The 26,329-nt window shown below is 41.9% G+C and overlaps 1 protein-coding gene across 3 annotated transcripts in view; it reads right to left on the bottom strand.

Annotated features, from left to right (window-relative positions):
• Window positions 1-26,329, bottom strand: part of CDH13 (cadherin 13) — a 534,614-nt gene that overhangs the window by 51,247 nt on the left and 457,038 nt on the right. For all 3 annotated transcript variants that reach the window (XM_067302424.1, XM_067302423.1, XM_067302422.1), the window contains exon 11: window positions 5,755-5,897. In XM_067302424.1, the coding sequence (XP_067158525.1) occupies window positions 5,755-5,897 (143 nt within the window). The remainder of the gene's footprint in view (window positions 1-5,754; window positions 5,898-26,329) is intronic.

Below are 26,329 nucleotides of genomic sequence, written 5' to 3' on the forward strand. Positions count from 1 at the left end.
CACCCTTCACCTTGCGCAAATAGGCTCCACTGCAGAGAGGTGCTTCCAAAGCGGTGCCCACTCCTGCCGCTCCTGCATCCCCTCGGTCCTGCCCAGACTGGCCGCGCGGCCCTGGAAACGCGCATGATGTCAGAGCCTGGGGACAGCGATGTCGCAGGGCAGCCAGCCCCGGGCAGGGACGGCTCGCTTGCACTCACGCCGTCTTGCAGCAAGGAGCTGGGATTACTGCGGGCAGTGATTGAATGTTTCTAAAGCTCCATCGGTTGAAACTGAGAACCCTTTACTCCACCTCTGAGCTCCTCCAACATATGGGATGGATGCCACGTTTTTAGTGACTTTCATCCTCCTCTGCATATAGGTTTAACGTAGGAGAGGTGCTTGTATTTGCCCTCTTTGCCCTGCAGTCCTGGTGATGGGAGCAGCATGGGCAGAGGCTGGCACCCTTGCGGGCTCCGAGTCTGTCTCGGAGGGAGACCTTCACTGCCTGCCTTTGGGGGTTGGATTCCCCCCAAAATGAAATGCAGAAATGCAGCTGGTAACTGCACCTAACCAAATCCACAAGCCTGGCCACTGGGTGTTTCATCCCTTGTCACCAAGAGTAGGCATACCTGAATAGCACAGATGATTTTCCCCGTATCAGGCAAGCAAAGGTGAGCAAAGTTATTTTGCTGAAGATATGGGAAAAAAAAATCATACAAGGGGAACATTAAATAGGGTATTGTGCCATTCTGCAGTAACTTCCATGATTATTGCATACCTTAAGGTAGATCTGCTTGGATGTATTTTATTATTCCTTTCTCCCTCTTGAAGGAAAGGGAGAAAACAGTTCAAGCATTTTTAGATTTTGCAGGAGTCTTTTGTAGCTTCTCCAATTTTGATGTTTCTGCTCCCCCTTACTTTTTCTACATTGAGACTCAAACTCTCAGAATGCATGGAAAAAAAGATGATTCCTGCAGAGTTTTTAGAATGACTGACCTTACAAGAAAAACATACAGGTATTCTGTTTCATGGTAGCAATCCCAAATCTTCCAGTTTACGATAGGACTGTAGGAGGGCTACTGAAGAACATTACACCACAGTAACACAGCAGATCTCCTGGCAAGACTCTTCCAAGCAGATTTCTCAAACTCAAATGATTTCTTGCCTGTATTTAATGCGTGTGCGTTTTACAGGTATACTCCCAATAATTGCATTTTTTGCTTGTGGTATTGCATTGTTTTTAAAGGTTAGAATGCTAAATTTAAGAAATAAAATGATCACCATTATCGGCACTTTCCTTAATTGAACGAAGCCTCTGACGTTTTCCAAGTTTGCATAAGCCTGACTTTGGCCCATTATGAGCTCATTCGCAGATTAAACACAGTTCATGACACTTTAATATGTTAACTGCTTCATGATATTTCCTGCCAGTATTTAATTTCTTCTTTAATAGACCAGAGACTATGTCCACGAAAGTCTTTAATAAAAAGTTTTCAAATTCTAAAGACACTACCTTGACCTTTACTGAAATCAAAAGTACAAAGCAAATTAGGATATTCATTCCAAAAAGTCCTTTTAAAACTGAAATTTCCCCCAATAAAAGGTCAGACTTTATTATCTACAAAATTAATACCGTGTCCATCAAATTTGCTCTTACACATTGTTTCAATTATGTTTGGAAAGTCCGAGAACTGTTTAGAGCAGAAACAACATAATTCACACTTAACTACATTTTCTCCACAGTTAATTTGATAATGCTGAAAAAGAGTACCATAAAGCTCAAAAAGAATATCATAAACAACTAAACTATTTCCTGCAGTAGAATGATTCCATTTTCTATGGTCCGTTCACAATTACTATCCTACTGGTAAGAATATTTTTGTGATTTACTGAAAAAAAGATAAGGATGTTGTGGCCCATGGATTTATATAAAGAGCTACCAAACGTGAAGCTCCTGGTTTAACTTCTGACTGAAACCTTCAATATTTTACAAATAAGGGGAAATGCCCTGGCCGGGGTGCCAGCGCCCCCGAATCCAGTGCCAGGCTCCCTCCCAACACCCGTAAACGGGAATGAAGAAAGTATCACCGTGAATTATGTTTTGAGCTGTCTCCACTCTTTAACCAAAATAGGAGACACAGTACAGACAGTTTAAAGACAAGTGGTATTGGAATATGATGGCACAAAAGTATCCATTCTGTTATTATATTAACTCTATATGCTATGACTATTTATAGAAATTCATAGTTAGTTAGGACTAACTTTGTGTTGGGGTCAGACTTTGGGTCCCTAAAATGCAAGAGCTGAAGCATGGCAACAGTTTCTTGACTTAGTTTTCCGTTTTCCCTTGGTCCTAAAAACCAGTTTTATTTCATTTTAGAACCTTGTTTGATTACAAATGTGCCGTTAAAAGCCAGCGAACGGCTCGCAGCCACCCTTCCAGATCAAGGGCCCACGTTTGCAACCCCTTAACGCGGGACTGCCGGCGGCACCGACCGCAGCCGAACGCAGGGGAAGCTGGATCAGCCCCGGGTGATGCGACCGCAGGGAAACGGCGACCTCTAAATGAGCCAGCTTCTCCCCCCAAACCTCCCAAGCGCCAGCGCGGCGCTTCGCCCGGGCAGAGCTGCCGCGGGGACCTCTTCATCCCGCTGCGCTGCGCGCTGGACACTGCCCCAAACTCTGCCCTGTTCCCCCGGCTGGAAAAGCAAAGGCCTGGGCAGCCCAGACTTTCCCAGTGCAGGTACCAGGGCTTCTCAGATTTCACTTCAAGGTGAGTCACAGTAACAGTTATGAAGGGAGGAAAAAAAGACTGTGACGTGCTATAAATAAAGAGCTTGCATGAGACAAGAACAAAATCTACATTTAATGAAAAACAAACATACGTTTTGCTCTTGTTTCTTTGCCAGCAGCCATACACAATGGTGAAAGAAATAGCTCACACGAAATGCTTTGGAAAAAAAGAGTCTCTGATTTATTATGTTTTTTCTTTTCTCCTCTCTTTGCCCCAAGTCTATTAGCCCAAGTAAATGACTTGCTCTATTGGAAATGCCAGTAAATTTTCAGCTTACCACCCTATCTCATCTGGCAATTCTTAATCCTGCCAAAGGCAGCCCTATCACATAAAAATCTTAACCATATTCACTGATGTTAAATAGACTACACTTCCTAACCTGAGAAAAGAGATGGCTTTTACTTTGCCGTTTGCGCACAATGCTGTTTGAGAGAGAATGCATGCAGTTACGTTCAGTCTGACTTTCCATTTTTAAGCTAACAACCTTCTTTTTAAAGTCCTGAAAGAATTCTGCATTCATTTCATATTATTCTACCACAATTTTACTTGTCATCTAATGTAACATCGCTTCTCGTGGTGGACATTAGCAAGGAGCGGCTAGAAAAATCAAGCGGGTATCAGCTTTGCTAGTTAGCATCGGCAGCGACCTGGAAACCAGCCGGGGAACAGCTCTGAGGGACATTACGAGTCATAACCCCAGGGGACGGGGCAGACCCCCCAAAACAAATCATTGAAATCAATTAAAAAACTTGGCGGCTGCCCTAGCCGTAGGGTCTGGGCTTCGCAAGTCTGCACTGCCAGCACGTACGGGCCAAGGCAGCAGCGCCGCTCCTGCAGCCGAAGGCATCGCGGCGCGAGCCGACCGTGCGGGAACCGGCGTTTGCCAGGAGCTGCCACAGCCCGGCCGCCGCCGCGGTGCCGCCGTGATGCCGCCACGGTGCCGCCGCGATGCCGCGGCCAGCCAAGGCAAGCGGCTGCACGCCACCTTCCCGGCCGCATCCCACAAACTCCACCGCTGCACATTCATACAGACCGGCAGGTAATCTTTCCGGTTTCCGACCTACCTCCAAGTTCATTGCGTTTCACTAGCTGCTCGGGAATTAATCTGGGGTGAGACAGAGCTCGAGGTGAACACCAGCTATTTAAGGCCTGCTACTTACTGCCGCCTCCACCTGGGGCTGAGCTCCGCGCGGCGAAGTCGTGCAGGACTCGCCAGTGATCGCTATTAGCACCTTAGCGCGCCGCCGCTAAACGCGCACGTGTGCTTTCTAATGACTTCGTTCAGAGGAGCCGATAACGTCCGAGGAGATTAGCCGCCACGCTAACAGTACCACAGAATTACAAATAAACGCAGAAACAGCCGCTAGAATTGGACGCTGACTGTATCTCGGTTGAAGCCGTTGTCTCTAACCCAGCTCTTCTGTGGCCCTGCTGGTCAGTGCCTGGACACCCTTCCCTCCCCTCGTCTTCCCAGCGTGGAAAAACATCTGTGAATTAAGAGAGGTCACCTAGCTCCCAGCAGGGAGGGTCTTATTTACTTCCCTTTCCTTTCCTTTCCTTTGCTTTCCTTTCCTTTCCTTTGCTTTCCTTTCCTTTCCTTTCCTTTCCTTTCCTTTCCTTTCCTTTCCTTTCCTTTCCTTTCCTTTCCTTTCCTTTCCTTTCCTTTCCTTTCCTTTCCTTTCCTCTTTCCTTTCCTTTTCTCTTTTCTTTTCTTTTCTTTTCTATCCTATCCTATCCTACTTATTTATTCTCTTATTTAGAATAAATGTCAGTAATGAGTGTTACTGCACTGAGCGCAAGATAAAAATCCACACAAACAAGTAGGGAAAGTCCACTTCCATTTAGGCTGCTTTCTGCAGCTGGAAATATTCAGCTTTTTGCTCCTTCTTTTCTCTTTGGCAACACGGCTGTACATGACTCTGCCTTTAAAACATACATAACTTTGTCCTTTTGCAAATCGGTCCCGCGGTAATACTATCCTGACTTTTTACTTATTCACCATAGGATTACATTTCCCAGGGTACTCCATTTTAACACGCCTTTAAAAAATCTTTATCCAATAGCAAATAAAAGACAGAAATAAATTTAGTGCTACATTTTTCTCTGGAAATTTCCTGATAAAACATATATATGAATATATAAGTAAATCATCACCTCAGCAGAAAAAAATTTTCTTTTCTATTTAAAGAGATATTTTCTTTTTTCTGTCAAGGCCTGCAAATGTTTCCCGAGTTATGTGGTTACAAAAATGTAGAATTACCCTCCTAAAAAGAACATTTTACAATTCATCACCAGGACTAAACCAGCTGCAGCTGTGAAAAAGCGTTAGCATATTAGCTGTTATATTACAGAAAAAGCTTTTATTTATTTTGTGCCTTTAGCTCTGGAGATTTGCAGGAATGTTCAGGATTTTCTCTGTCTTTTTCTCAGCTACAGAAGTTACTCATACTGAATTTTCACTAGATAGTTTAATTCAGATTATATTTGACAGAAGGAACTTTAATCCACAAAATACGTAAAAAATATTGCATTTTAACAAGAGTTTTTGCTTATGTTTTCCTTGTCACTGTCATTGAATGTTGAATAAGATACAATTCAGCATATCAGGACGAGCCGTTATTGGTATTTAGGTGCCTTAGGCTTAAGAACTGCTCAAATATTGTGAAGAAATTAACTCTGATAAAGATAAGTTATTATTTCCCAAGAACGTTCATACGCTACTTACATCCCAGATCTCAGTGGAGGAATAAATACGCGTGACTTGGCCTTAAACCAAAGCCGTCCTTAGCCTGACGTTTAAGTTTACCCCTCTATCGTCTGCTGGTCCCAACGCTTCCGAACACCTTCGGGAGGCCGTTTCACCAAGCACCGAAGCACAGCCTTAAGTTTACACGTGCGCTTCTTTGAACGGCAACTTTCAAGCAGAGAAAAAATAATACAAACTTTCAGTGTAACGGATGTGATCGATGATAGCTACTCACCACTGTCTATGGCCAGAAACAGGGCAGTGTACACGTTATTGTGCACGTAGGGAGACTCACGGTCCAGCGTGGCGGTGGTGCCGACGGTGCCGTTGGTAGGGTTAATTTCTAGCCAGCCCGCTGGATCCTTGTAAACTGAATACCTAAATAAGAAGACAAAAGCCATCAAGAGATTACACATCTAGGCATGAAATGATTACAGTGCTACAGGAGAATATGTCTTTGCCCTCACTGGCTTTCACGGGGTGGAAAAAACCGTAACTTAAACCTTGCACCTTCCCCTTGAGTTTAGGTCATTATCGTTAGGCTCATTTGATAGATGGAGGAACATAGAGAGGTATTGGCTAATATCTTTGGACACATATGCCCCAAAGCCCAGCACTGAAGTCCATATTTAAAACATTAAATAGAAGCTGCCTCCTAGTGTCAATCTTTGGCACGTTACACGCCAGAGGATCTGACCACTTTTACGTACCACCACAACACCACCCATGGACCAGTATCTACGGGCCCCAGGAGTATTTTCACATTTCTTTGCTTTCCAGACTCAAAATCCTGTTTGGAGTAGGAGCTATTTTTTAATTGCTTTTCTGAGTGTTCTTCATTTGATTGATTATTTTGCATGGGGCTGGAGATGTGAGAGATGGTGGGGCATGGTGACAAAAAGACAGTTAGCCTATGGATTCATTCGGACTCTCTTGGGAGTTTGTTACCCAACAGACCCCCAGCTTGCACAGATTTATTCTGCAATTTCTGGTCTGTAGTTCCCTGCTTCTATGATCTCAAGGAGATGCTCAGAATCCTGGCGCAATTCAACCATGTAAGCTTGAACTGAATGAGGATTTGAAAATGATGTTTATCAAGGTGACTCAGTACATAATTCACTTTTGTGCTTTCTTTGCAATAATCATCACAAATATTTAGACCCTGATACTGAAAATATTTGCAGAAATTGCTTAGTTTATGCACTAAGAATTGCCCCACTTGACTGAAGTAAGACCATATGAAGGGTCATGATTAGGGCCTGATTCATAGCTAAATATATTAAATAATATAACAACACAGAGCTGAATTAACTGGCACAAGCTCTCTCTCCAGTGAAATGTGTTAATATTTTAAACCGAAATTCCAATCATATAATCGATACATACTACAATAAGCTGTTTATCTTTTTGTAGTGGATTGTTATAGCTCATAAACAGCCATGAGATCTTCCACAGACATCTTGAATTACAAGTAATTGACACAAAACCTGTTACTGTTTAATGAGTATGTGCCAAGCCAGCGCCTCTTAGTGACATTCATTTAAAAGGTGTGCTATGTTATAATGCTGCCAAAAATAATTTATCAGTGCAACTATGTCCTGAGGGAACAATCAAAAGTAACAGATTTGTTAGAGGGGAAAAAAGGTAAGTACAATGAAATAAAATGGCAAGTGCTAGCACAGGAACGAATAAATTGCAGATCAACAAATAAAGGCACGATCCATTGCTTTGGTCTCTTGTATCTTCTGGAAGGCGGAAAGATAAGTTGCGATCCCTCTAGCAAACGGTAAAGGCATGCCTGTTAGCACGGCTAACAGCAAGGCGAGGTGTTCAGCTGCCCCATGCGGCTGCCGCCAACCCCCTGGTCCCCGGTTCGGACCTCCCAGCCCTGTGTAACAGGGGCTTTTTCACTGCCCAGGTGTTTTCCTAGGCACAGACTGACAGCTTTGGCCTGGGACTGCTAGACCTGGAAAAGGCCAGGCAGGGCCACAGCTCTGAGCGGGTCGCTGGTTGTCTGCGACGGACAAAAGCGTCATTCATTATTCCTGCAGCTAATTTTACTGTGTCTGAACCTTAAGGGTGAGCATTTGCTGAAGCCGGAAGAAGAAGAAATGAGAATGGCCTAGCGCATGGCTCGAGCTTAAATTCTGTCATTGAGATGGCACCGTAAAAAGCTACTGAGCAAACTGAAGAATGGGAATCGTCCGTCCCCCAGCCCGGGAACTTCCCCTCCAAAATTTGAAATAATGCCATGTGAGGGTGTCATTAAGCAACAATGCCATGTTTTCCTGTAACTTAAGAAAGATAAGAATGGATTTAATTAATACTAGCATTTGAATAATAAATCCTTGGCCTGGCCACCATACCATTCAGCAGGAAGAAAACTAAATTCTTATAAAAGAGAGAAATTCTGGGCAAACTGCATGAGCTAGGCAGTGCACATACTTAGGTCAGAGAAAAGCAGGACAGACCCATGGATATCTTGCCCCAGCCCTCAGATCAGGTATCCAGCATCAGGTGGTTTAGCTGGGTTAGCTGGAAGCACAGCGAGACTTCAGTTTATGCTTCAGCAAGCACAGGGCTCCAGGATCTTTATGAATTGGCCATGTGGCCTGTAAGTCCCTTTAAATAAACTATTCTGCAGATTAACAGTATACTTCAAAGAGCAATACAGTACTCTCATTTCAAAAGAATGAAAGTCCAAAGGAAAAATATTGAGTTTTGCCTCCAAAAAACAACATCGTTTTCAGCAGAAAGCCTTCTCTTAATTCATCACAGAAACACGTCTCTCATCCAAAAATCATCTGTTTCCTCATGAAGTTTTTTTGTGTACTTCTAGGGGAAGTGATATTATCCTACACAATATGAACATGGCTAACTTCAGGGGTGAAAAGAGTCAAAACTGGCCAAGTGGCTGCTACGCTTGACCTGGCGCCTGCTCCAGGCTTGCAAAGTTCAATCTCTCCCGGGCTGCTGAACCATATCGACTTCGCCAGGGCCCCACGGGAGCACGCAGGTGTTCAGACAGCCAACGTCGGGATCAAAATTCAACAAATCCAGCCATGAAAAATTCCACTTATTTGTTAGCCATTCCTATGTTAAAATATATTAGAGGAGAGATTTTGAAACCAAAACCATTGGGAATTTATGGGAAAAAAAGACAAAGACTGAAAACCTGTGGCTTCTTTGTGGTCCCCCCTAAGTCACTCAGAGTTTCCCCATGGGGCAGAAGTTATCTCTTCGGGAATACGCAGAAAAGAAGCAAAGGCAAATGCTAATATATAGTGACTGATACATTCCCTCAACCCAGCATGTACTTCCACTTCATAACCATTTAAACATTAATCAATACATGAGCTTTATCTCCCATAAAAATGAGTGCTAGAATAGTAACAATGCAGATCATTATTTCATTTCACTTCTTTGTTTCTTTTTTATTGCTGTTTTTATAACTTTGCAACAAAGGTATGCACAAAAAATATGAAACAAGGGCAGCCTAAACAATTCCTAGTCTATTGTAAGACAGCAAATTCTCAATTAACCCCAAAACAATTTAAGAAGATTCAACACTTTTAAAGTAATGGGAATTTAAAATGAATTGTATTATCTTCCCTGATTGCTCTACAAAGCACTGTTGGCTGTGCAAATAAAAAAACTGAATTGTGTAACCTGTGATTTGGCACAGGATATTGTAAAAGCAGTACTTTGTCTTTCCCACCACATTTTTTACTTATTGTAAGAGTATATTGCAGTACAGTTAAGATGATTGTTCTTTGTTCCTTTTTTTTGAGGGTTCCGCTAGCAAAAGGTTTAGAATAGACTCATTAAGAAAAGCACTATGTAAAAAGTCATAGTGGTACAGAATACAAAGCTTCGCTTTCCACTTTTGACTTTAGTGGGATCTGCTGATTGCGCAGGAGTTTTGAAAATCAGACCATTTATTTAGGTGGTTAAACATGAACTTATGTGCCTACGTGTACCCACTCTGTTTTGAAAGTCATAAGTGCATTAATACACCTGCTGCAAAGTATAAGTATACACCTACAAAAAGATGCAGAGAGGATAGAGATGCAGGAAAAGAGAATGCAAAACGAAATATGGATTTGATCTATTTGGTACAGATCTAAAATTAAATAGCAAATATTTGGAAATATTTTAAAATTTATAAATGGCATCTTCCTCTTCCTGCAAAGCAGGAAACTAATTCAAAGACCGCCTCCTGGGGTTGGCCAGCAGACAGGCACGGTGCCCGTGGTTGGCAGCCTGATTAGCACGGAAGGCCGTTACACAGGACTGTGATGATAACATGGACATGGAAGTGTAGTCAGCGCCACAGCCTTGCACTAGCCACAGAAAGGATTTCATGGCCAAGAGTGGGCTAGCCAAGGGGGTCACAGGAGAGCAGCCAGGCAGCCAGGCACAGATTCAGGTGCTGCTGTTGGCAGGGGCTTCCAGAGCTTGGTAGCTGCCAGACTTCCCCCATGTGGAGTCAAGGGGTCTTGGCTCTCATGTTTGAACAGAAAGAGAAGGAAAGCAAAATGGAGCATTTTGAACATATTGAGTATCACCACAACAGGAAAAAGCAGTGCCAAATCCGTGCTGCATGACACATCTGCGCCGGTTTGATGTGCAGTCCGCTTGCTGTGGCACTGCCAGGAGTTAAGGTGAGCGGTCTAGATAGGCTTGTTGGGGCATCAGCTTTTCAGCCTCAGACACCTGGAGACAGCTCAAGTTGTATCGCACAAAACCTACATGACCAACAAGATGCAACTGTTTTGAAAGCCAAAAAGAAGTGGTAAAGTAGCATAGGCCCCACAAAATATCTTTCTGGTTCTGCAGCAAGGCTTTGCTACGATACCGCGGTGCCAGAGGGCAAGAGACTGCAGGCAGCGAGCTGACCCTGGGGCACTAGAGAGCAGGGATGGTCCACCTCAGTTAGGACTCAGAGCAGTGGTCTTGGTGTCCTGGCTCTGTCACAACTTTGCTGTCTAGAATTAGGGAAGCCATTAATTCATGCCGTGCCCCCAACTCATAGCTTCAAAATGGTAAGGATGTTTCTCTACCTTGAAAAGCTGCTACAAAGATAAAATCTATCAACAATTGCAAGAGGACTTAGAACGTACAGCAATGAGGGACGTCGAAGTACCCCGATGGACAGAACAGAAAAGAATAATTTGAATAGCTTTTTAAAGATGTAGACTTACAGGCATTTTCAGATTGTATAGCTGCTTAAGTCCTTAACATTTTTTTAAATATGTTTAAAATAGAGCTAAACCCAGATGACTCAAAATTCAGTATCTCCTATATATACATATATATGTGTGCATGTGCACATATATTTACTGGTCCTAGGTGAAACTGAAAGTGTCAAAATATTGATAGCAACCATTTTATAGTATTTCAGCCTGTTCAATCTGGCTGGCAGGAGTCAGTATCAGAAATATAACAAAGCTTATCTATACATTAGATTTCCAAATTTGTGCATTAGATTTCCAAATCACATTTGCAGCTTTTATGGATGCTGATCTCACTGACATCAGTGAAAAGACTATCAGACCCAATATTTCATCTAAGAAGTATAGATATACACTTGTATTTTGAATGAAGACTTTCACATTTTGGCTCATTATCCACATTTCTGAATCCTCAGCAGTTCGCCTACATACAATTAGGTAACATATTGAAGTTACCATATCTGTCTTGCTCCTGCTGGGACTATATCATACAATGGCAGTCTCTGAAATTTTTCTATGAGCTTTTCATGAACTATTCAAGTAAAACGATCAGTGGGGAAGGTAACTTCATATTTTCCATGCTTAAGAGCTCAGCATGAGAATTCCCCTTTGTCTCTGAATGAAGAATTCTCTAAACACAGACATTATGTAATCTTTAGGTCAAGCCAATGTGAATTTAATCTCATTATATTAAATCCATCTGAAAAATTAAGAGCGACTACACTTGAAAAAACATTCACAGGTATTTGGCAGAGACCAGTGTAGCAATTACAGCATAAATATATGCACCTACATAAATAATAGTTGTTTTAAAGGCAAAACTAAAGTACCTCCCAAAATACAAGTGTAACAGTAAATATTTGGTTTAAAACTGTTTCGTGTTTCAGATGTTTTACATAGAGATGGCATAAAGTAGAGCTTTTAAGATCAAGCTGCAGCTCATCATGTTCCATCTTTTCCACTGTGCTATCATTACCTTTTGCCTGCACTAATTACGGGAGCATATGGTACGAGAAAGAGTAGAAAGTAAGCCTTATCGCTGTGCAGCAATTCCGCAGGCTGAAACATACCCTGGACTCATTAATGATGACACATTGCAATTTTTCTGCTGACTATACGAAAACAAAGGTATCCTGCTCCAGGAGTTTTTTCGGCTACAAGTTCGGGGAGAGCAACTCACATTTCCTATATGTACACTCCATGCCTTACACACCAGGGTCTCAAATCGTTCATCCCTTCTGAATGACGGCAACAGTAGTAATGCTCTAACATGAGCACTGTATTAACATTTGATTTTATATGAATAATTTTTCATGCAAATTCCAGGTTTGTTTTCTTTGACTGTTTATGCCAGTAAAGCCATGGGAAGAATGTCTTTGGAGCAGTTGTGGCTTTTCATTTTTTTCCCAGGTATTCAAACAAATGTTGAATAAAGTATATTAATTTCAAGGTACAAGTGAATATATATGTTTGCTTTCCATTTTATACCCAGGTGAAAATTTATTTTCCTTAAATTTTCCACTGTAGCTGCTAACACTGTCACACAGGTCACCAACAGATGATTCTTGGTCCTTGTGTTCAGCGTGACATGGCATGCATGCTCTATCAGCAGAGAGAAGGCATTATTAGGAATAACTCAGCTCACCATTTTAACAAAAATTCTAGCAATGAAATACGGAGATCACCAGTAAGACTCATATTTACTTATCACATTTGCTGAAAGCAGACTACCAGTAAGCAGTTCTGCGGAAAATCTATTATTCAAAAGGGCTTTTCATACCTCCTTTCAATACTGCTTCCCAACGCGCTTTCCCGTTTGGATACCAAAAGGTCCCATAACCTCTAAAGATATTAAAAAAGACCCATGTATAATTTTTTTTCTTCCTTTATGGCTCTTGGAGAGCTCTCTCCTTTCTACTGAGATCCGTATTACAGGATGTTTTCATATTCTTTTGTACATGCTGAACTCGGAGGCTGGGAGTTTGCCATTCAGTTCGGAGAGGCTGGGATCTGAGCGCTACAGCTCTTCATCTCTCGCTCAATAGCCAGCGCTGCTCTGTAGTCACACAAAGCCCCAGCGCCAACCACGGGGCTCCGGCGCGCTTTCCGGCGCTCTGCCCTAAGCGTTTGATGCCCTCTTCTGCGCCTCCTTTCAAAGGAGTGCGTGCAGTCAGCATCGCGGCGGCGGCGGGACTGCATAATTACCCTGACAGGCACGATACCGCGCCGGGACGACTTCAGCGTAACTCTGCTCCTGCTTCGGGTGTTCCGGTATACAGGCAGCTCTGAGTAACAACTCAAAGCCGAGCCTTTCTTATCATGGTTTATTAGCAATTCAGATAAAACTGCCTGAAATAACAAAAGCATGTCACCCGGATCAGCAGAGGTAGGGGCGAAAGCTGATGAGCGCTGCTTTTGGTGCGTCCACACGCAGTGTTGCGGCCAGCAGACGGAAACGCAGTGCCACCCGGGCCGTCGCTGGGCCCAGTACTGCACATTTCTTCCTCCGCCCCGGTGTGCGGGCCGCGTGCTCACCGAGGGCAGGTGACGGGCCAGTCCCCTCCATCCATAGACATTGGCTGCTCAATGCACCGAGTGCCGCAGGTCTCTGGTTTGCACACGAGAGACTCGGCCGCTACGCAGTTCAGGTACACATACAACATCTGAGGATCCAGAACTACAAATTGGCAGTTTTGGGGAACTGGTACCGAAATACTCATAGCAGAGCCAATGGACAGGCCCGTTGACTACAGGCAATAGGTTGGTCACCTGTACAGGACATCCATAAAAGAGGACACAATACCACGTGCAGCCCTACCCTGTCAGCCAGCTGAACCACTTTAATTGTAGCATTTTCCTTCTCACCCATGTATCACGCATCAACAGAAAAACAATCCTGCATTAAGCTCTGTGCTAGCAATAACAGACCTTTACTAGTAGTAGCTAATTTAAAGCAAGCCCAGATAGCTACCCATCATGCTGCAGACAACCTAAAAAGATTCTCCCTTGTAAGTAAGGGCTAAAAAGCAACTGGAGAACTTCACATCACAGACAAAACACCAGCACAAGCGCCTCATCACTGAGCATTAATGAGGCAAAATGTAAACACGTGTTCATCTCAAAAGCTGCCAGCCAGGATGTACAGGTCATGCGGGAAACGGTAATGGCTATCCCATTTCAGGGCTTTTTCATATCTTTCCTGGTCAATTGTACAAACATGCATGTTGATTACTGATCCCCGAGGCTTGGAGAAATGCTGTATATATCTCGCTTGGGATTCCCTGAGAACGTCACCAACAGTTTGCAAGTCCCCTTCTGAATCCTAAAGCTAATTGCATCTGGCCATACACATACATATATGCACATATGTACCCAGGTATCCCTTGCAAATGTGTAAGCTGTAAAGTCATACGCAAGAGTACTGATAGTCCATCATGTTAATACATATTTTCCTGCATAGCCATGAAGGCCATTGCATAACATTTTTAAAACTCTTGGTTTAAAAGAAAAAAGATAGAGCCAATACACTGTTTTCTCAATGAAATTGACTTTTTGCTCATTTTAAAAAAAGATGCTTAAGAATGAGAAACCCTTATATAACCTTAACAATCTCTCTTTTCTGTCCGGCAACATTAATGATAATAATGCACCCCTTCCCAAAGGGAATCCCTTGCGCTTTCCTTTTAATGGCCACGTGCAAGACCCCGACAGCCTGCAGCGCACGGCTTGTGAACGCTCGCACGAGAAACTGTTAACCTGGCGCTAAGAAGCCCCCAGCAATCTTCAAAAGATACTACTAAAAAGCCAGAAAGAAAGAAAAAGCTAAACTTTTATCTGTTTGTGCTTTCCATTCCCCATATCTGACTTACACACTGCAACTGGGGCACTCGGCATAGTTAGCTAGCTTTTCCCATTAAATATGTGATCACAAAATACACGGTTTTGAATTTGGAATGAAGTGCTGTTACTAGAAGAATGACTATATGCTAAATGTGCAGCAGACTGTAAAATATCTCCTCTAGTGCTCTCCTGCAGAGATTTGGACGTGCTCAAATTACTTTGGGTAGAATCTTTAAAACAAAAAATGTAAAATCTAAGGAGCAAATTTAATTGAAATATACTAATATTAATAAGAATAAACGTATCATTAACAAAAATTAAAACCTGAAATAAATCACATTTTCTGGCTGCATTGTTGAGAAAGGTATTAGGTCAGTCGGATGGATTTTTAAACTTATTGCAGATAGAGGATTTATGCAATAGCCGTTTTTCAGCTTCACGGAACAGGTTTATGGGCTTGCAGTGTGTCTGTATTTTCACAGGCTGGAAATGTCGACTTGGAGTACCATTTAAAAAAATAAATTAAAATTCCCATCAGTGTTGTGCCACAAGGCACTCCGTGCATTTTTGGTCACTGAAAACTCGTGTTTCTCTTTGATAAACTGGACACACTCCAGAGTGAATCCGTTCGGGCTGCGCTAATGCCCAGCCCAGCTCCGTCGGCCGGCCAGGACCAGGCCGGTAGCCAGGCACAGCAGCTCTTCTTCCGCAGGTGATCCTGCAGGGTCTCCCAGCTGCTGGCAGTTTATGCGTGCACATAAGCATACACATATGTTATTCTCACCCTATCTGAACAGGCATCGCACTTTCCTGGCTGCAATGCCAATCTGGCCGGCGAAATAAGGGAATAATCCCCTTCCCAGTGCATCCGTCTCTGCTGGGATATCCAGCGTGCCACACTCCTGGATTCAGCGGTGCTGCAGAGGACTGATACACATTGCCTTTTAAGGCCTAAGGCTTATGCACATTCATGGTTTTGGTCAAGCGTTTATTGCTAATATCAGTTTCGCATTGATTCAGGCGCAAGGAAATCTCATTTCAGCCTGTTCTAAAGCAATGCGTATTTTAGAGCGCACCGTCCTGGGGATGCCGCAGTGCCACGGGGCTGAGCACGCTGCGGACGGAGGTGCCCCGATTTCCACCAACGCGCCTCCGCCCTGTATAAAGGCAGAAGAGTCTCTACAACAAGCTTCCACTCAAGCCTTCTTCTTTCGTCCCCCTCTCAGTTTATGAGCGATAGGTAGACATTTACAGCCAGGAGAGGAGCCTGCCCCGCTCTTTGGAGGATCACTTGTCTCAGCCCTTCTGCTGGCACCTGCCTGAACCACGTTAATAAGTCACAGGAAAGGCTGCTGGAGGTGTAAAACCAATTTCTTAGCAGCATTTCAGCTATCAGTTTTTTTCTCTTTTTCTTTTTTTTTTTGTTACAACAGATTAAAAAGGGCAGACAAAATAATAAAATGGAAAGCTTCGACACATCTTGTTCTACAGCAATATGCCATCGCAGATAGGAAAACTGTAACATTCAGAATATTTTCAGTTAAAAAAAAATCCACCTTTTTAAAATTTTCAGTGGGAAATAATAAAAATTACATTTTCCCCACCTAAATTACATCTTCGACAAACAACCAATCTTAGCGGGAAAGATTTTCTTAAAGAAAAAAACAACAACACCTTGCTCAGTTCAATCCCCTTTGCAGTTAACTGGTCTGCACCATGAATACTGTTTTACCTACATGGGAGGGGATTATAAAGCAGAGACGTCTCTATTTGGGGAGTTTTCTCTTGGCTTCACTCAGAGCCAAGCGCAGATCCAGCAAACAGAATTAAGTAGTGTACCTCGCACAGAAATGATTTTTTGTTTCATTCAAGCAAAAAGAAAGCCTTGCCAACGCAGGCAAACCAGAAGACATGGGACCTCGCGTGGAAGGCCAAATGCATGAGCTTGAGCTCCTCATCTCTACTGCTAGTGACAGATCAGCGTATACCCAGCATTGGCTCTCGCTACTCACTGCATCAGAAGGAACACGGTGGAAATCAGAATCAGGGTTATGAAAAGAAAAGTTAGCATTACTCTCTATCAGACTTAAACGGCAATCGGCTGCTTTGCTCAGACGCTAGACCAACCCTTTTTTAGGCTGGGGCTCTAAAAATGAGCACTTTAGCCCTGGGAGCGGTTCTGTGCCCCAGCGGCGCAGTTCGCAGGACCGGGGCCACCGTACGGACTGTATTTGCTTCTGTTTTCCTCCGCAGGGCACTTTTTCAGTTATGCACACCAGCTCACCGTCAGAGCCGCAGGATTTATCCTTTCAGATTTATTCTGCTTGTCACATCAGTGATTTAGCTGGCTGGCTTTCATCACAGTTCTCTATTGACAACGATATGATCAAAACAGAATGGAAAATTAGACAAAACTCCGTTTCTAGTCCCTTGCCACTGAAAAATACCAGACGAGAAAAGGGTTGACTAATTAGCTATTTGTGTGGCGCAACAATATGAATAAACCCTTGGTAAACACGAGGAAAGAAACTGGAGAGTCATTGCAAGCAGAATTAAAAAAAAACACAAAACACCAATTAATCAAATGAAAATACTATAATTGTAATAATCAGGTAGTTAAATAAAACATTATGGAAAGGAAAACATTTTGTGTTATTTTTATTGTACAGTCTTCCAAACATTTCTCTGTACCAAGACCTAATTCCCAGGGTTTTTTTGCTTCAGAGCAAAGAAAAAATCCTAGAAGTTGAGGTGTAATGAACAAAAATGCACACACGTATGTATTTTTTAATCAGAATTGATTAGGGCTCTGGTTAAATGAACCCAGAGGCTATAACTATCTGAATTATTCCTGAAGCTAGGGAATAATACACCATATCTGGGACTAACACACTAGTATAATCAGGTTGTTACTGCTGGAATAATTGTCGACACATGCAAATCAGTGAAAGTTTTTTCTTTGGAGCAATTGTGCCTCAAAAGCTAATCAGTTTACGAAGTACCTGGAGGAGGTTTTGGCAGTAAAACTCTATCAGAGTTTCTGCACCTCCAGTTCTTTACAACCGCACTTCCCGCAGAAGCAGCGTCTCCCACTGCAAAGCCATTTGCGGCTTTCTCGAAAGCATTCGAGTCCAGATACTTCCAAAAGATAGGCAAATTTTGGTAAGAGCCCAGAAGATTCCCCACAAAAATGTCGCTCTTGAATACAACCAGGAGATGGCACGTAGCAGGGATTCAGTGCCAGTTAGATTTTGCTAAGGGACTGGCAGAGCAGAGGCTTGCTCCTGGGAAGCATGAGTCTATCCAGATCAATAAAACTCCTGTTGGACTGCGGTTCCCACCGCCAGGAACCAGGCTGCTCCCAGCAAGGGATTACTTGAAAAGCCTGGAAACCTGAGCTAATACCGCACAAATCCACCAGAATTCACCAGATCCACTCCTGCCCCTTATTAACATCTATTAACTTCGGGACAAGTCTCATAAGGAAGGCAGGGAATTAATGCTTCTGTAAATTAATTTCCAAAAGGAAAGTGTAACGAACTGGTGTACAAGCTGAATAATCATTTTAGCGCAGTTTGCCTGCTGTGCCAACGTAAGACTTTTGCAATATTGAAGCCTTTCAAGGCAGGCCTTTGGGTGTTAGGCACCCCTGTACCTGCTGTACCTGTCTCTTTGGTTCTCACTTGCCTCCTTTGTGGCCTTTTTCTCCAGAAATTTTCACAGAACCACGGACCAGTATAATTTTAGGGGACATGTATACTAGGTTATCCCGGAGATGGGCAATAACTCCTTGACACCCTGACTATAATCAGCAGTTAAGTGTATAACTGCTGCAGACCATTCTGCCTACTGGCAGCGGAGCAACCAATATCAGGGAGAACATTTTTAATTGCTTCCTAGGGATTTAGCAGAATGGCTTCCTTTGATATTAAATGGAGTTCTGGGGCCTAAATGGGCACAACTTTCGCCATTAATTACAGATGTTTGTTAGGCAGCGAAGAACGTGCACAAATGGAGAGAAAGGTTTCTTCTAGCTTACCCTTACTACGAGGAGTCATTTTTACTTCTTCAGTGCTAGAAAAAATGCTAGGAAAAGATGCTGAAACTACCAATTTCATACAAATTAAAACTTAAATGGTCTCTTGATTTACGTGGGGGATCCTACACAGGAATCTGAAAGCGAAAAAACGTGAGCTATTTTTATCATGCTGGCCTGAAAGGAAAATAATCACCCCTAGCAGAAGAGCAAATTATGATCCTTAAGGTGGAAGATAAAGATGATGATTTTGTCCGTGGTGTTCTTTTTTTCAAGAGTTCGGCTTTTACTAGGGAAAAAGTGTGCCCTGTATCTATGAACTATATCTTTTTCTATAATTAAAACGTGGAATAAAGAAGAAAAGAAAAAGATGAACCATAATAGAAGCAAAAAAGTAGGTATTAGCCAAAAGAGTGCAATTCCAAATAAAGGAAAATAATGGAATCTTACGAATTGTTAACTCCTGAGTTGAAGGAGACTGTGAACATCACTGAATGAACACAGTTACTTGAAAGTCACTGAGACCTTGAAAACTTAGAAACTCTCTGAAGTCTGTTCCACCACAAAAATCTGGATCGTAGCCAGGAAAAGAGAAAATATTTCACAAGATAGACCTTTTCACAGAAAATGAGTGCCAGACTCTCAAACCTCAACCTTGACATCAGCGGAAGACATTAGTTAAAGTTGTAAAAGAGATCCTGCAAAGGAAGGCTCTGCTCAGTCTGTCGAGTTAAGGTCAGCAAAGATAAAGTCAAAGGCTCTGAGGAAAGAAGGACAAAAAGCCGAGCTGATCTCGGATAAAGCAGAAAACACTCATCCCTGGAAGAGGCGTGTGAAGTCCCTACCACGTACAGTGTGCGGCAACGGAAAAGGACAGACCCAGTGATTACCATTCACAGAAAGGATATCTCATCAGTCATGTGACTAGGAAAAAAAGAAGAAAAGCAATGAAAAATGAAGGAAAAAAATGTTAGGAAACCTCTGGCTGCATCAGCTGTTTTAGCCAAAATACTTACTTACGTGTATACTTCTTGCAGTGAACCAGCACAAAGATTTTCACTAGTTAGCTGAGCAACAAAAGAAAGAAAAAAAGAGACTACTGCGAGACAGGACAAAATTCAACACGCAACAAATTGACCATGCAATAGGTAGCAGCTCGGAAAGAAACTCCGCGAAGAAGTTGATGCTGCCAGAAAAGTACTCGAAGCAGTTCCTGCACTGACAGAGCTGGGACCTTCCCGAGCTGGCTGACCTTGCCCAGGCCTCGTTTCTCATACTCAGCTGTTCCTAGGGCAAACGCAGGAAAGCGGGAGGATGAGAGAAGAGCAACAGCGTCCTGCGGAGCTGGGCAAGGAGCAGAGCGCCCGCTCCCGCTGCTCTGCGCACCGCTCTGCCTCCCTGGCTCTGCTCCGGCGGCACGAACGTCGCAGCGGATACGCAACGCGCAGCCGGGGCGCGATTCCCGCTCCAGCCGATCCTTGCAGTTGGATGCTCTAAAGGCCAGGGCAAAAGCAGGAAACAGCAATGGAGTTATTTTACGAGAAAAGAGTTAGGCCTTCATTAACTTTTTTTAGTAGCCCACATTTTCCTATATTTCCTCTAAATTCCTATTGTTTCTTCATGAAAATGATCATGTATATATATGTGTGTGTATAATACACACATACACACACAAATAAATTTGTCCAAGTAGGATTTCTCAAGGAAATTCTATTATTTATTCACATGGATAAAAGAATCACTATGTGATTCTCTGTGGAATTATTTTGGCATTATTTCTGGAACATTATAGGGAGGCACATATGCAAAAACTTGTGCTAAACTGATGTCCTGGTAAAAACGATATCCTTACCATTACTTACCATCAGAGTATGTTTTCAGTTGTATATTACAATACATGAACATGATAATATGAATTTTATGTCAATGTCTATGTGAAAAATATATGAAACTTTGCCTAATGTTTGATTAATGATCCAACTTTATCCAGAGGAGCTGGGAATTCTCAAAGGTTTTATGAATCAATGAAGAGCCAACAAATTAATAACTTTGTTTCCACAGAAAGAGAACTCAAATAGTTCCAGAAAATATGTCACTCTGCTATTATTACTACAGCAATTAAGATGCTTTTCCCCTTAGTTTTTTAGTTTTTCTTTGTTTAAAAATAGCTGTATTCATAGTAGGAAAATAGACTATCTTGATGCATTTCCATAGTTATGTAGCCCAGAGGAATTAATACCTACTGAGTTAAAATACTTTCCAACCCTACAGCATTCAATAAGAGAGAAGGAAAGGGTAGGTGAGAAATTCAGTAGGGTGTGTGATAATGTGAGAATACAATACTCAAGTTCACACTATTGTCCAATCCTATAATATAAAGGAAAAGGCACTATGCTTATTCCTAGCTAGTAATAACAAAAATTAAGTTTCCATTTTTTCCAGTTGATTTTGAATACACTATGCATTTCATGGGGTGCATTTCTTACAGAAGAAACTTAATAAATTCTCTTTCTTTTTTTTTTTTTTTTGTAATAACAGGCAAAGTCCTATCTGAGTTTTACGTGACTGAGTACACAGGACTACACAAAAAACAACATGCAACCACTTTTTGTCCTTCATGTTGGAGCAATACATAATATCATGCCATATCTTTTCCTTTATTTTAGACCAGTTGCTTTTGTTTGCCTAACTTACTATCTTTAATGGCCATGACAAATGAAAAGGGTAGTGCGATTTACCCTTTTTTGATCTCTATGAATCAGATTCCCAGGCATTCAAGATGTCCAAAGGCACTTTAAAATCCATGCGCTTCCCTCTTACCTGTCTGGCCCTTATCACTTTTCAATATTGTGTATAACCACGTCTTAGCTGTTTTATTTATAATGTCATCAAGTCTAGGTTGTTACATTTGTTACAGACTGCTGTGCTGATTTTTTTTTCTGTTTTTGCCTATGCCTTCAAGGGATGTTAGAAAAATGAAATATTACTTTTCATTTGTTGAACAACAATATTGAAAGTCAGATTCGAGAGTCAGTTATTCCAGTGGATATTCATTGTAACATCCCTTGTCTCACTGCTGTATCTGTAAAATATATTTGTCTCTGCATGTGTAAATATTAATAAAGAAGAAAACTGATAGAAATTAAATTCTGCTAGATATTCTGAAAAGCATATCTCTCAAGGTATAGTGAGATTGAAATATATATAAAAGGACCATTTTCTCAATGTGTAACATGCAGCCTATGAATTAAAACTGTTTTTTCAAAGGAACAGAAAATGAAAGGATATTATTTACAAGGAAAATTATCCTTTGTTATCCAAAAAGTGAGCTGGTGCAGAATACATCTCAGTAATATTACCCTATGTGCATTTAACAGAGGTAGCCTCTCTCTGATACAGTGCACATAAACCTGTTGCATACAGCGCAATTTTTATATCATACTCATCATCATAATAGACAAGCTCCTTTCGGAATTAACATGTCAAATGCATATCATTTAAGAAATCTGCTGGTCAAAGATGGAAAATTTGAAGAAGTTAGAGGGAAAAGGTGCAAATAAATTTTTGTGTATGACAGAAAGAGAGCTTTGATAAGAGATTATAGGATTAAGCACTCAAAAGAAAGGAAATGAAAGAATTATAGTTGTTTGTTCAACCTTAATTTGCCACAGTGACACTTACTGATAAACTTTAAATCTAGGCTTGCTTGAATCCAGTCTGATATTAATGAGGCCATTAATGAGATACTTCACCAAAAGCCTTCCACTATTTGGTTTTATATAGCTTTATTTTCTACTCGATATCTATTGCATTCAGTGCGCAAAATACATATAGTATTCACTGAACGGAAGTCATTTAATTTCTCTCTTAAGCTTAACATTAAATATTAGGTCTTCGTTACTATACTCTATTTGAACCCTGCCTTGGATGCCCAACATTTAGTCTTCTCATGGGCCTTTCCCTTGGGATTAGGGATCTGCACATTTTGCAAGCCTCCTTGAACCCACCTCCACAGTATCACTGCAAGAAGAAGGACTATTAATGTTTCAATTTTATAGATGTTTCTGCTTTATTAGTACAAAAGTTTCTTTTTACTGCCCTGAAGCATTATCAGACAAACTCTGTGGCTGCATTTGTTTTTAACGTATAAAATGCTACCAATGACCCAGGGCTGAATCTCAATAGGAGCCGGGCCTTAGGCAGACAGAATTCAATTGGAAAATTCCCATTTGAAAGGAAAAGAGGAAGCATTACTCTGACAGGCTCATTAAAATAGGCGAATGTGTAAAAATTCTCTAGGGTTTGGAATATTCAAGGAAATCTGGGTGAGACAGATTAGTATCTCCAAGGCAAGGCCATGCTAAGTACCACCCAATGGATCTGCCCCAAGGGATCGCACGGATAATAATTATCTAGCTATATGTAGATTATGCATGCATGTCTCTGTAGGCATATTTACCTAGAGCATAATGGTCATAAAATTAGGAAGAAGTCAGTCCCTAGCAATTCATATCTGAACCAAGAATGGATCTGCAGGCTTACTGCTGCTGCTTAACAAAGTGCATAATTTCACTTTTACTCGGAAACTATTTTACAGAAATTGGCATCCCTATTACTAAGCTAATAGAAAAATTCCAATTGAACTCTACAAGATTTTTCTTCCTATTACAGTAACATTACAGAGCTCCACTTAGTAAAAAATGAGTGCTTAAACCTTCTGACAATTTCCTCACTGAACTTAAATTCCACTCTGAGAATAAGTGTCTGTGAGTCTGAAAGAGGATGGGGTGCTTAATTCCTTGAAATGCAGAGACTAGGGATGTCTTGCAGCTGAGCAGGGGCTGTGAACATACAGCAGAAGTTCTATACATTTGGGAAAGCCTCCGCTCTGAGATAAAAACCTAGGCCCACATTCAGCGGGAATTTTGCCACTGATTTCAGTGTGTCCAAGATTTCACTCCATCTTTACTTCTGAAGACTGCAAATTAACGAAATGTAGCCATAACATTGGCACCTCATGTCCTCACAGCAGGGCAAAAAGCTTGGAAAGAATTATAGTTTTCCCTTTCCCAATCAGGACATGAATGTGAAGCAACACCTGCTCTGGTGTCATTTGAGACCTGCACCTGCTTTAAAGCTGGAAGGGTACCAGTCCACAAGATGAACAAGAACGGATTAATTGCACATTTCCCCCGATGGAAGGATTCGGGACTGGATGCATTACTGGTCTCCTTGGCAAACTCTTATTTGAGTGTTTGGTTTTACATCCTTGACCCTCTTTTCAAATAACACATCTCACTAGAGTTGCATCCTTTGCATATTTTAAGTCCAACTAAATCTCTGTGTAGGCACTGCTGAAAGCTGTTAGAGCCGCAAAGGTGCATGCATGCATGGTGTGACTTGGCCTTCCCCGTGAGCTTGCCTCCCCATGCAGTGTCCCCAGATCTGATAGCCAACTTATTATAACCAGGATACTCTCTACTTCTTCCAGAGGCAAATTCCTGCCTGTTCTGCAACTAGAAGAGCTCAGTAATGACAAAGTCAGTTATTGTCAGGATCTGACTTCCACTGCAAGCATAACTTGTGACTGATATATCCTATTGTTATATTTCTCAATCAGATCTGCAATATTGTTTAGTCAGTGACATGAAAAATGTGCCCTATAATTTCACAGTTCACGGCCATTCATTCTGAGTGCTGACATGGTTGAAACCATAATGTGGCATAATATTGTTATGCAGAAGAAAGACAGAGGGACTAATTAAACTCCCCTTAAATGTTACATTCATCCTTATTAATCAGGAATTTGGGACTCTTAAAGTAATATCAAGGGAGGTTAAAATTGGTTTCTGCAGCTTATTTGATTATGTGAAAACACATATTCTCAAGTCTATCATATATAGGTTTAATACCAACATATTAAATATGATTTATGCCATCAAAGTAGAGCAGATGGAAAACTTTAGGCATACAGTACTCCAACGTGTATTGTCAAGAGTGACAAAGGCTGGCTTCACATAGCTGGGTTCCCTGTAAATTATGAGTCGTTGGATTGAGAATTCCTGGGACAGCTACTTTAGGTAGTCTTTAATAATTTAATTCGTACACTCCTCCGTTTTCAGGGACTAATCAAAGAGAGAGATTAATCCTTTACTCTCAGGAAAGGGATACTGTTCTTCAGGAGACCTGCCTCAAAGAGTCTGGGTGAAAATTTGCTCTCTGGTGAGCTTCACTTTCTGTGAGAAGAGGGTAAGAAAAAATACCCAGATACTCAAGACTGAGGTCAGGGTCTAGCTGCTCACAGAACTACCACAGACAGAGAGGCCTGGAGATAGGTAAAATTCTGGAGTTTTAGCATCTTATATAACAGCTAAATTATTATGCACCTCATGTGGTCAGGGTGCTGTAATACCTACTTGTTCATGTACATTAATCTTTCCCCCAGACCTTGGCACCAGCTAGGAAGGACCAAACGGCCCTAGGAGCAGGCGTCAGCACAGAGCAGCCAGAGTGAGCGTGGGAAGCCTCCCCCACCGCCCGCACACCAAAGCTCACCTCAAACGGCATAAACGGCGTTTGTCTTGTCCTGCAAGAAGCACTAAAAATTAAGATATACAAAACTGGACGAGATGGGAAGGGGGCTAACATCTGCCCTAACACTGAGGCAGAGAATATCAATAAGAAGAGGGGGAAGAGAAAAAAACAGGGAGTTAGCGATGTTCACCACTAAGAGAAACACCAGAAGCTGCTGAGAGATAAAGCACTCCTAGGGACTCCTCGAGATGCTAAGTGAGAGATATGGACAGGTTTGCCAACGAGTAGCAAGAAGGGTGAATAACAGGTTTGGAGAAGCAGACTATCAACATCTGCTCACCACCCGGAAGAAAAGAAGGTCCTGTAATAGTACAGCTCCAATATTGAAGCTGACAGTGCTGAAAGTGGCTTTCCTGAGTGGTCGGCTTTAGACACTGTCCACAGCTTTTGTAAGACCTGCTTTCCAGATTTGGCAGATGTTTAATTCCTCCCAGCACGGGGACTTTACTCTGGTCATTTATTCTCCTCAGTCTCATTTCAGTAGTTTGCTCCTACCAGAGAGAGTCTTTTACCAGCTGCTTCCTCCAAGTTAATTCAGCCTCTGTGATCTGTTCACACAGCGCTAGCCGGCTACAAATCATTTTCGGAATAGGAGAAATGGGGCTCAATTTTATTCTCAAGCCATTATCACCTTTCTGGAGTTACATCAGTGGAAACATGGCTATGAGAGGAGAATAAAGGAAGGTTCAGTACCACTCCACAAGCAAGTTTGCTCCTTTCCCATCTTGCTGTAGGCCTAAAGACTTTGCCGTATAGGGAAAGAAGGGTATGTTTACCTCTCTATTTAGTAAACACAAGGTGGAAGTCAGATTGGTCAAACCAACAAATGAAAAAAGTAATGAAAATAAATACATTTGTTCATTCATTTTCCCTTCAGATATTAGTATTAGTCTAATTACACAATATATATCACAGTGATTATCTACACCACTATAGTATTAATATATTAAAAACAAGTGAGAAGACTGTTCTACAGAGTGCTATCGAGCTAATAGTTGACTAGTGAGTATGTACAATTATAGGCGATACTTGTAGCATGAAGGAATTGGCCTGATTCTTTATTTTAGAAGTGATTAAATCTCCTTTTTCTCCATTGCCTGCCCACC

Source organism: Apteryx mantelli, chromosome 10 (genome assembly GCF_036417845.1).
Source record: "Apteryx mantelli isolate bAptMan1 chromosome 10, bAptMan1.hap1, whole genome shotgun sequence".
Lineage (NCBI taxonomy): Eukaryota > Metazoa > Chordata > Aves > Apterygiformes > Apterygidae > Apteryx > Apteryx mantelli.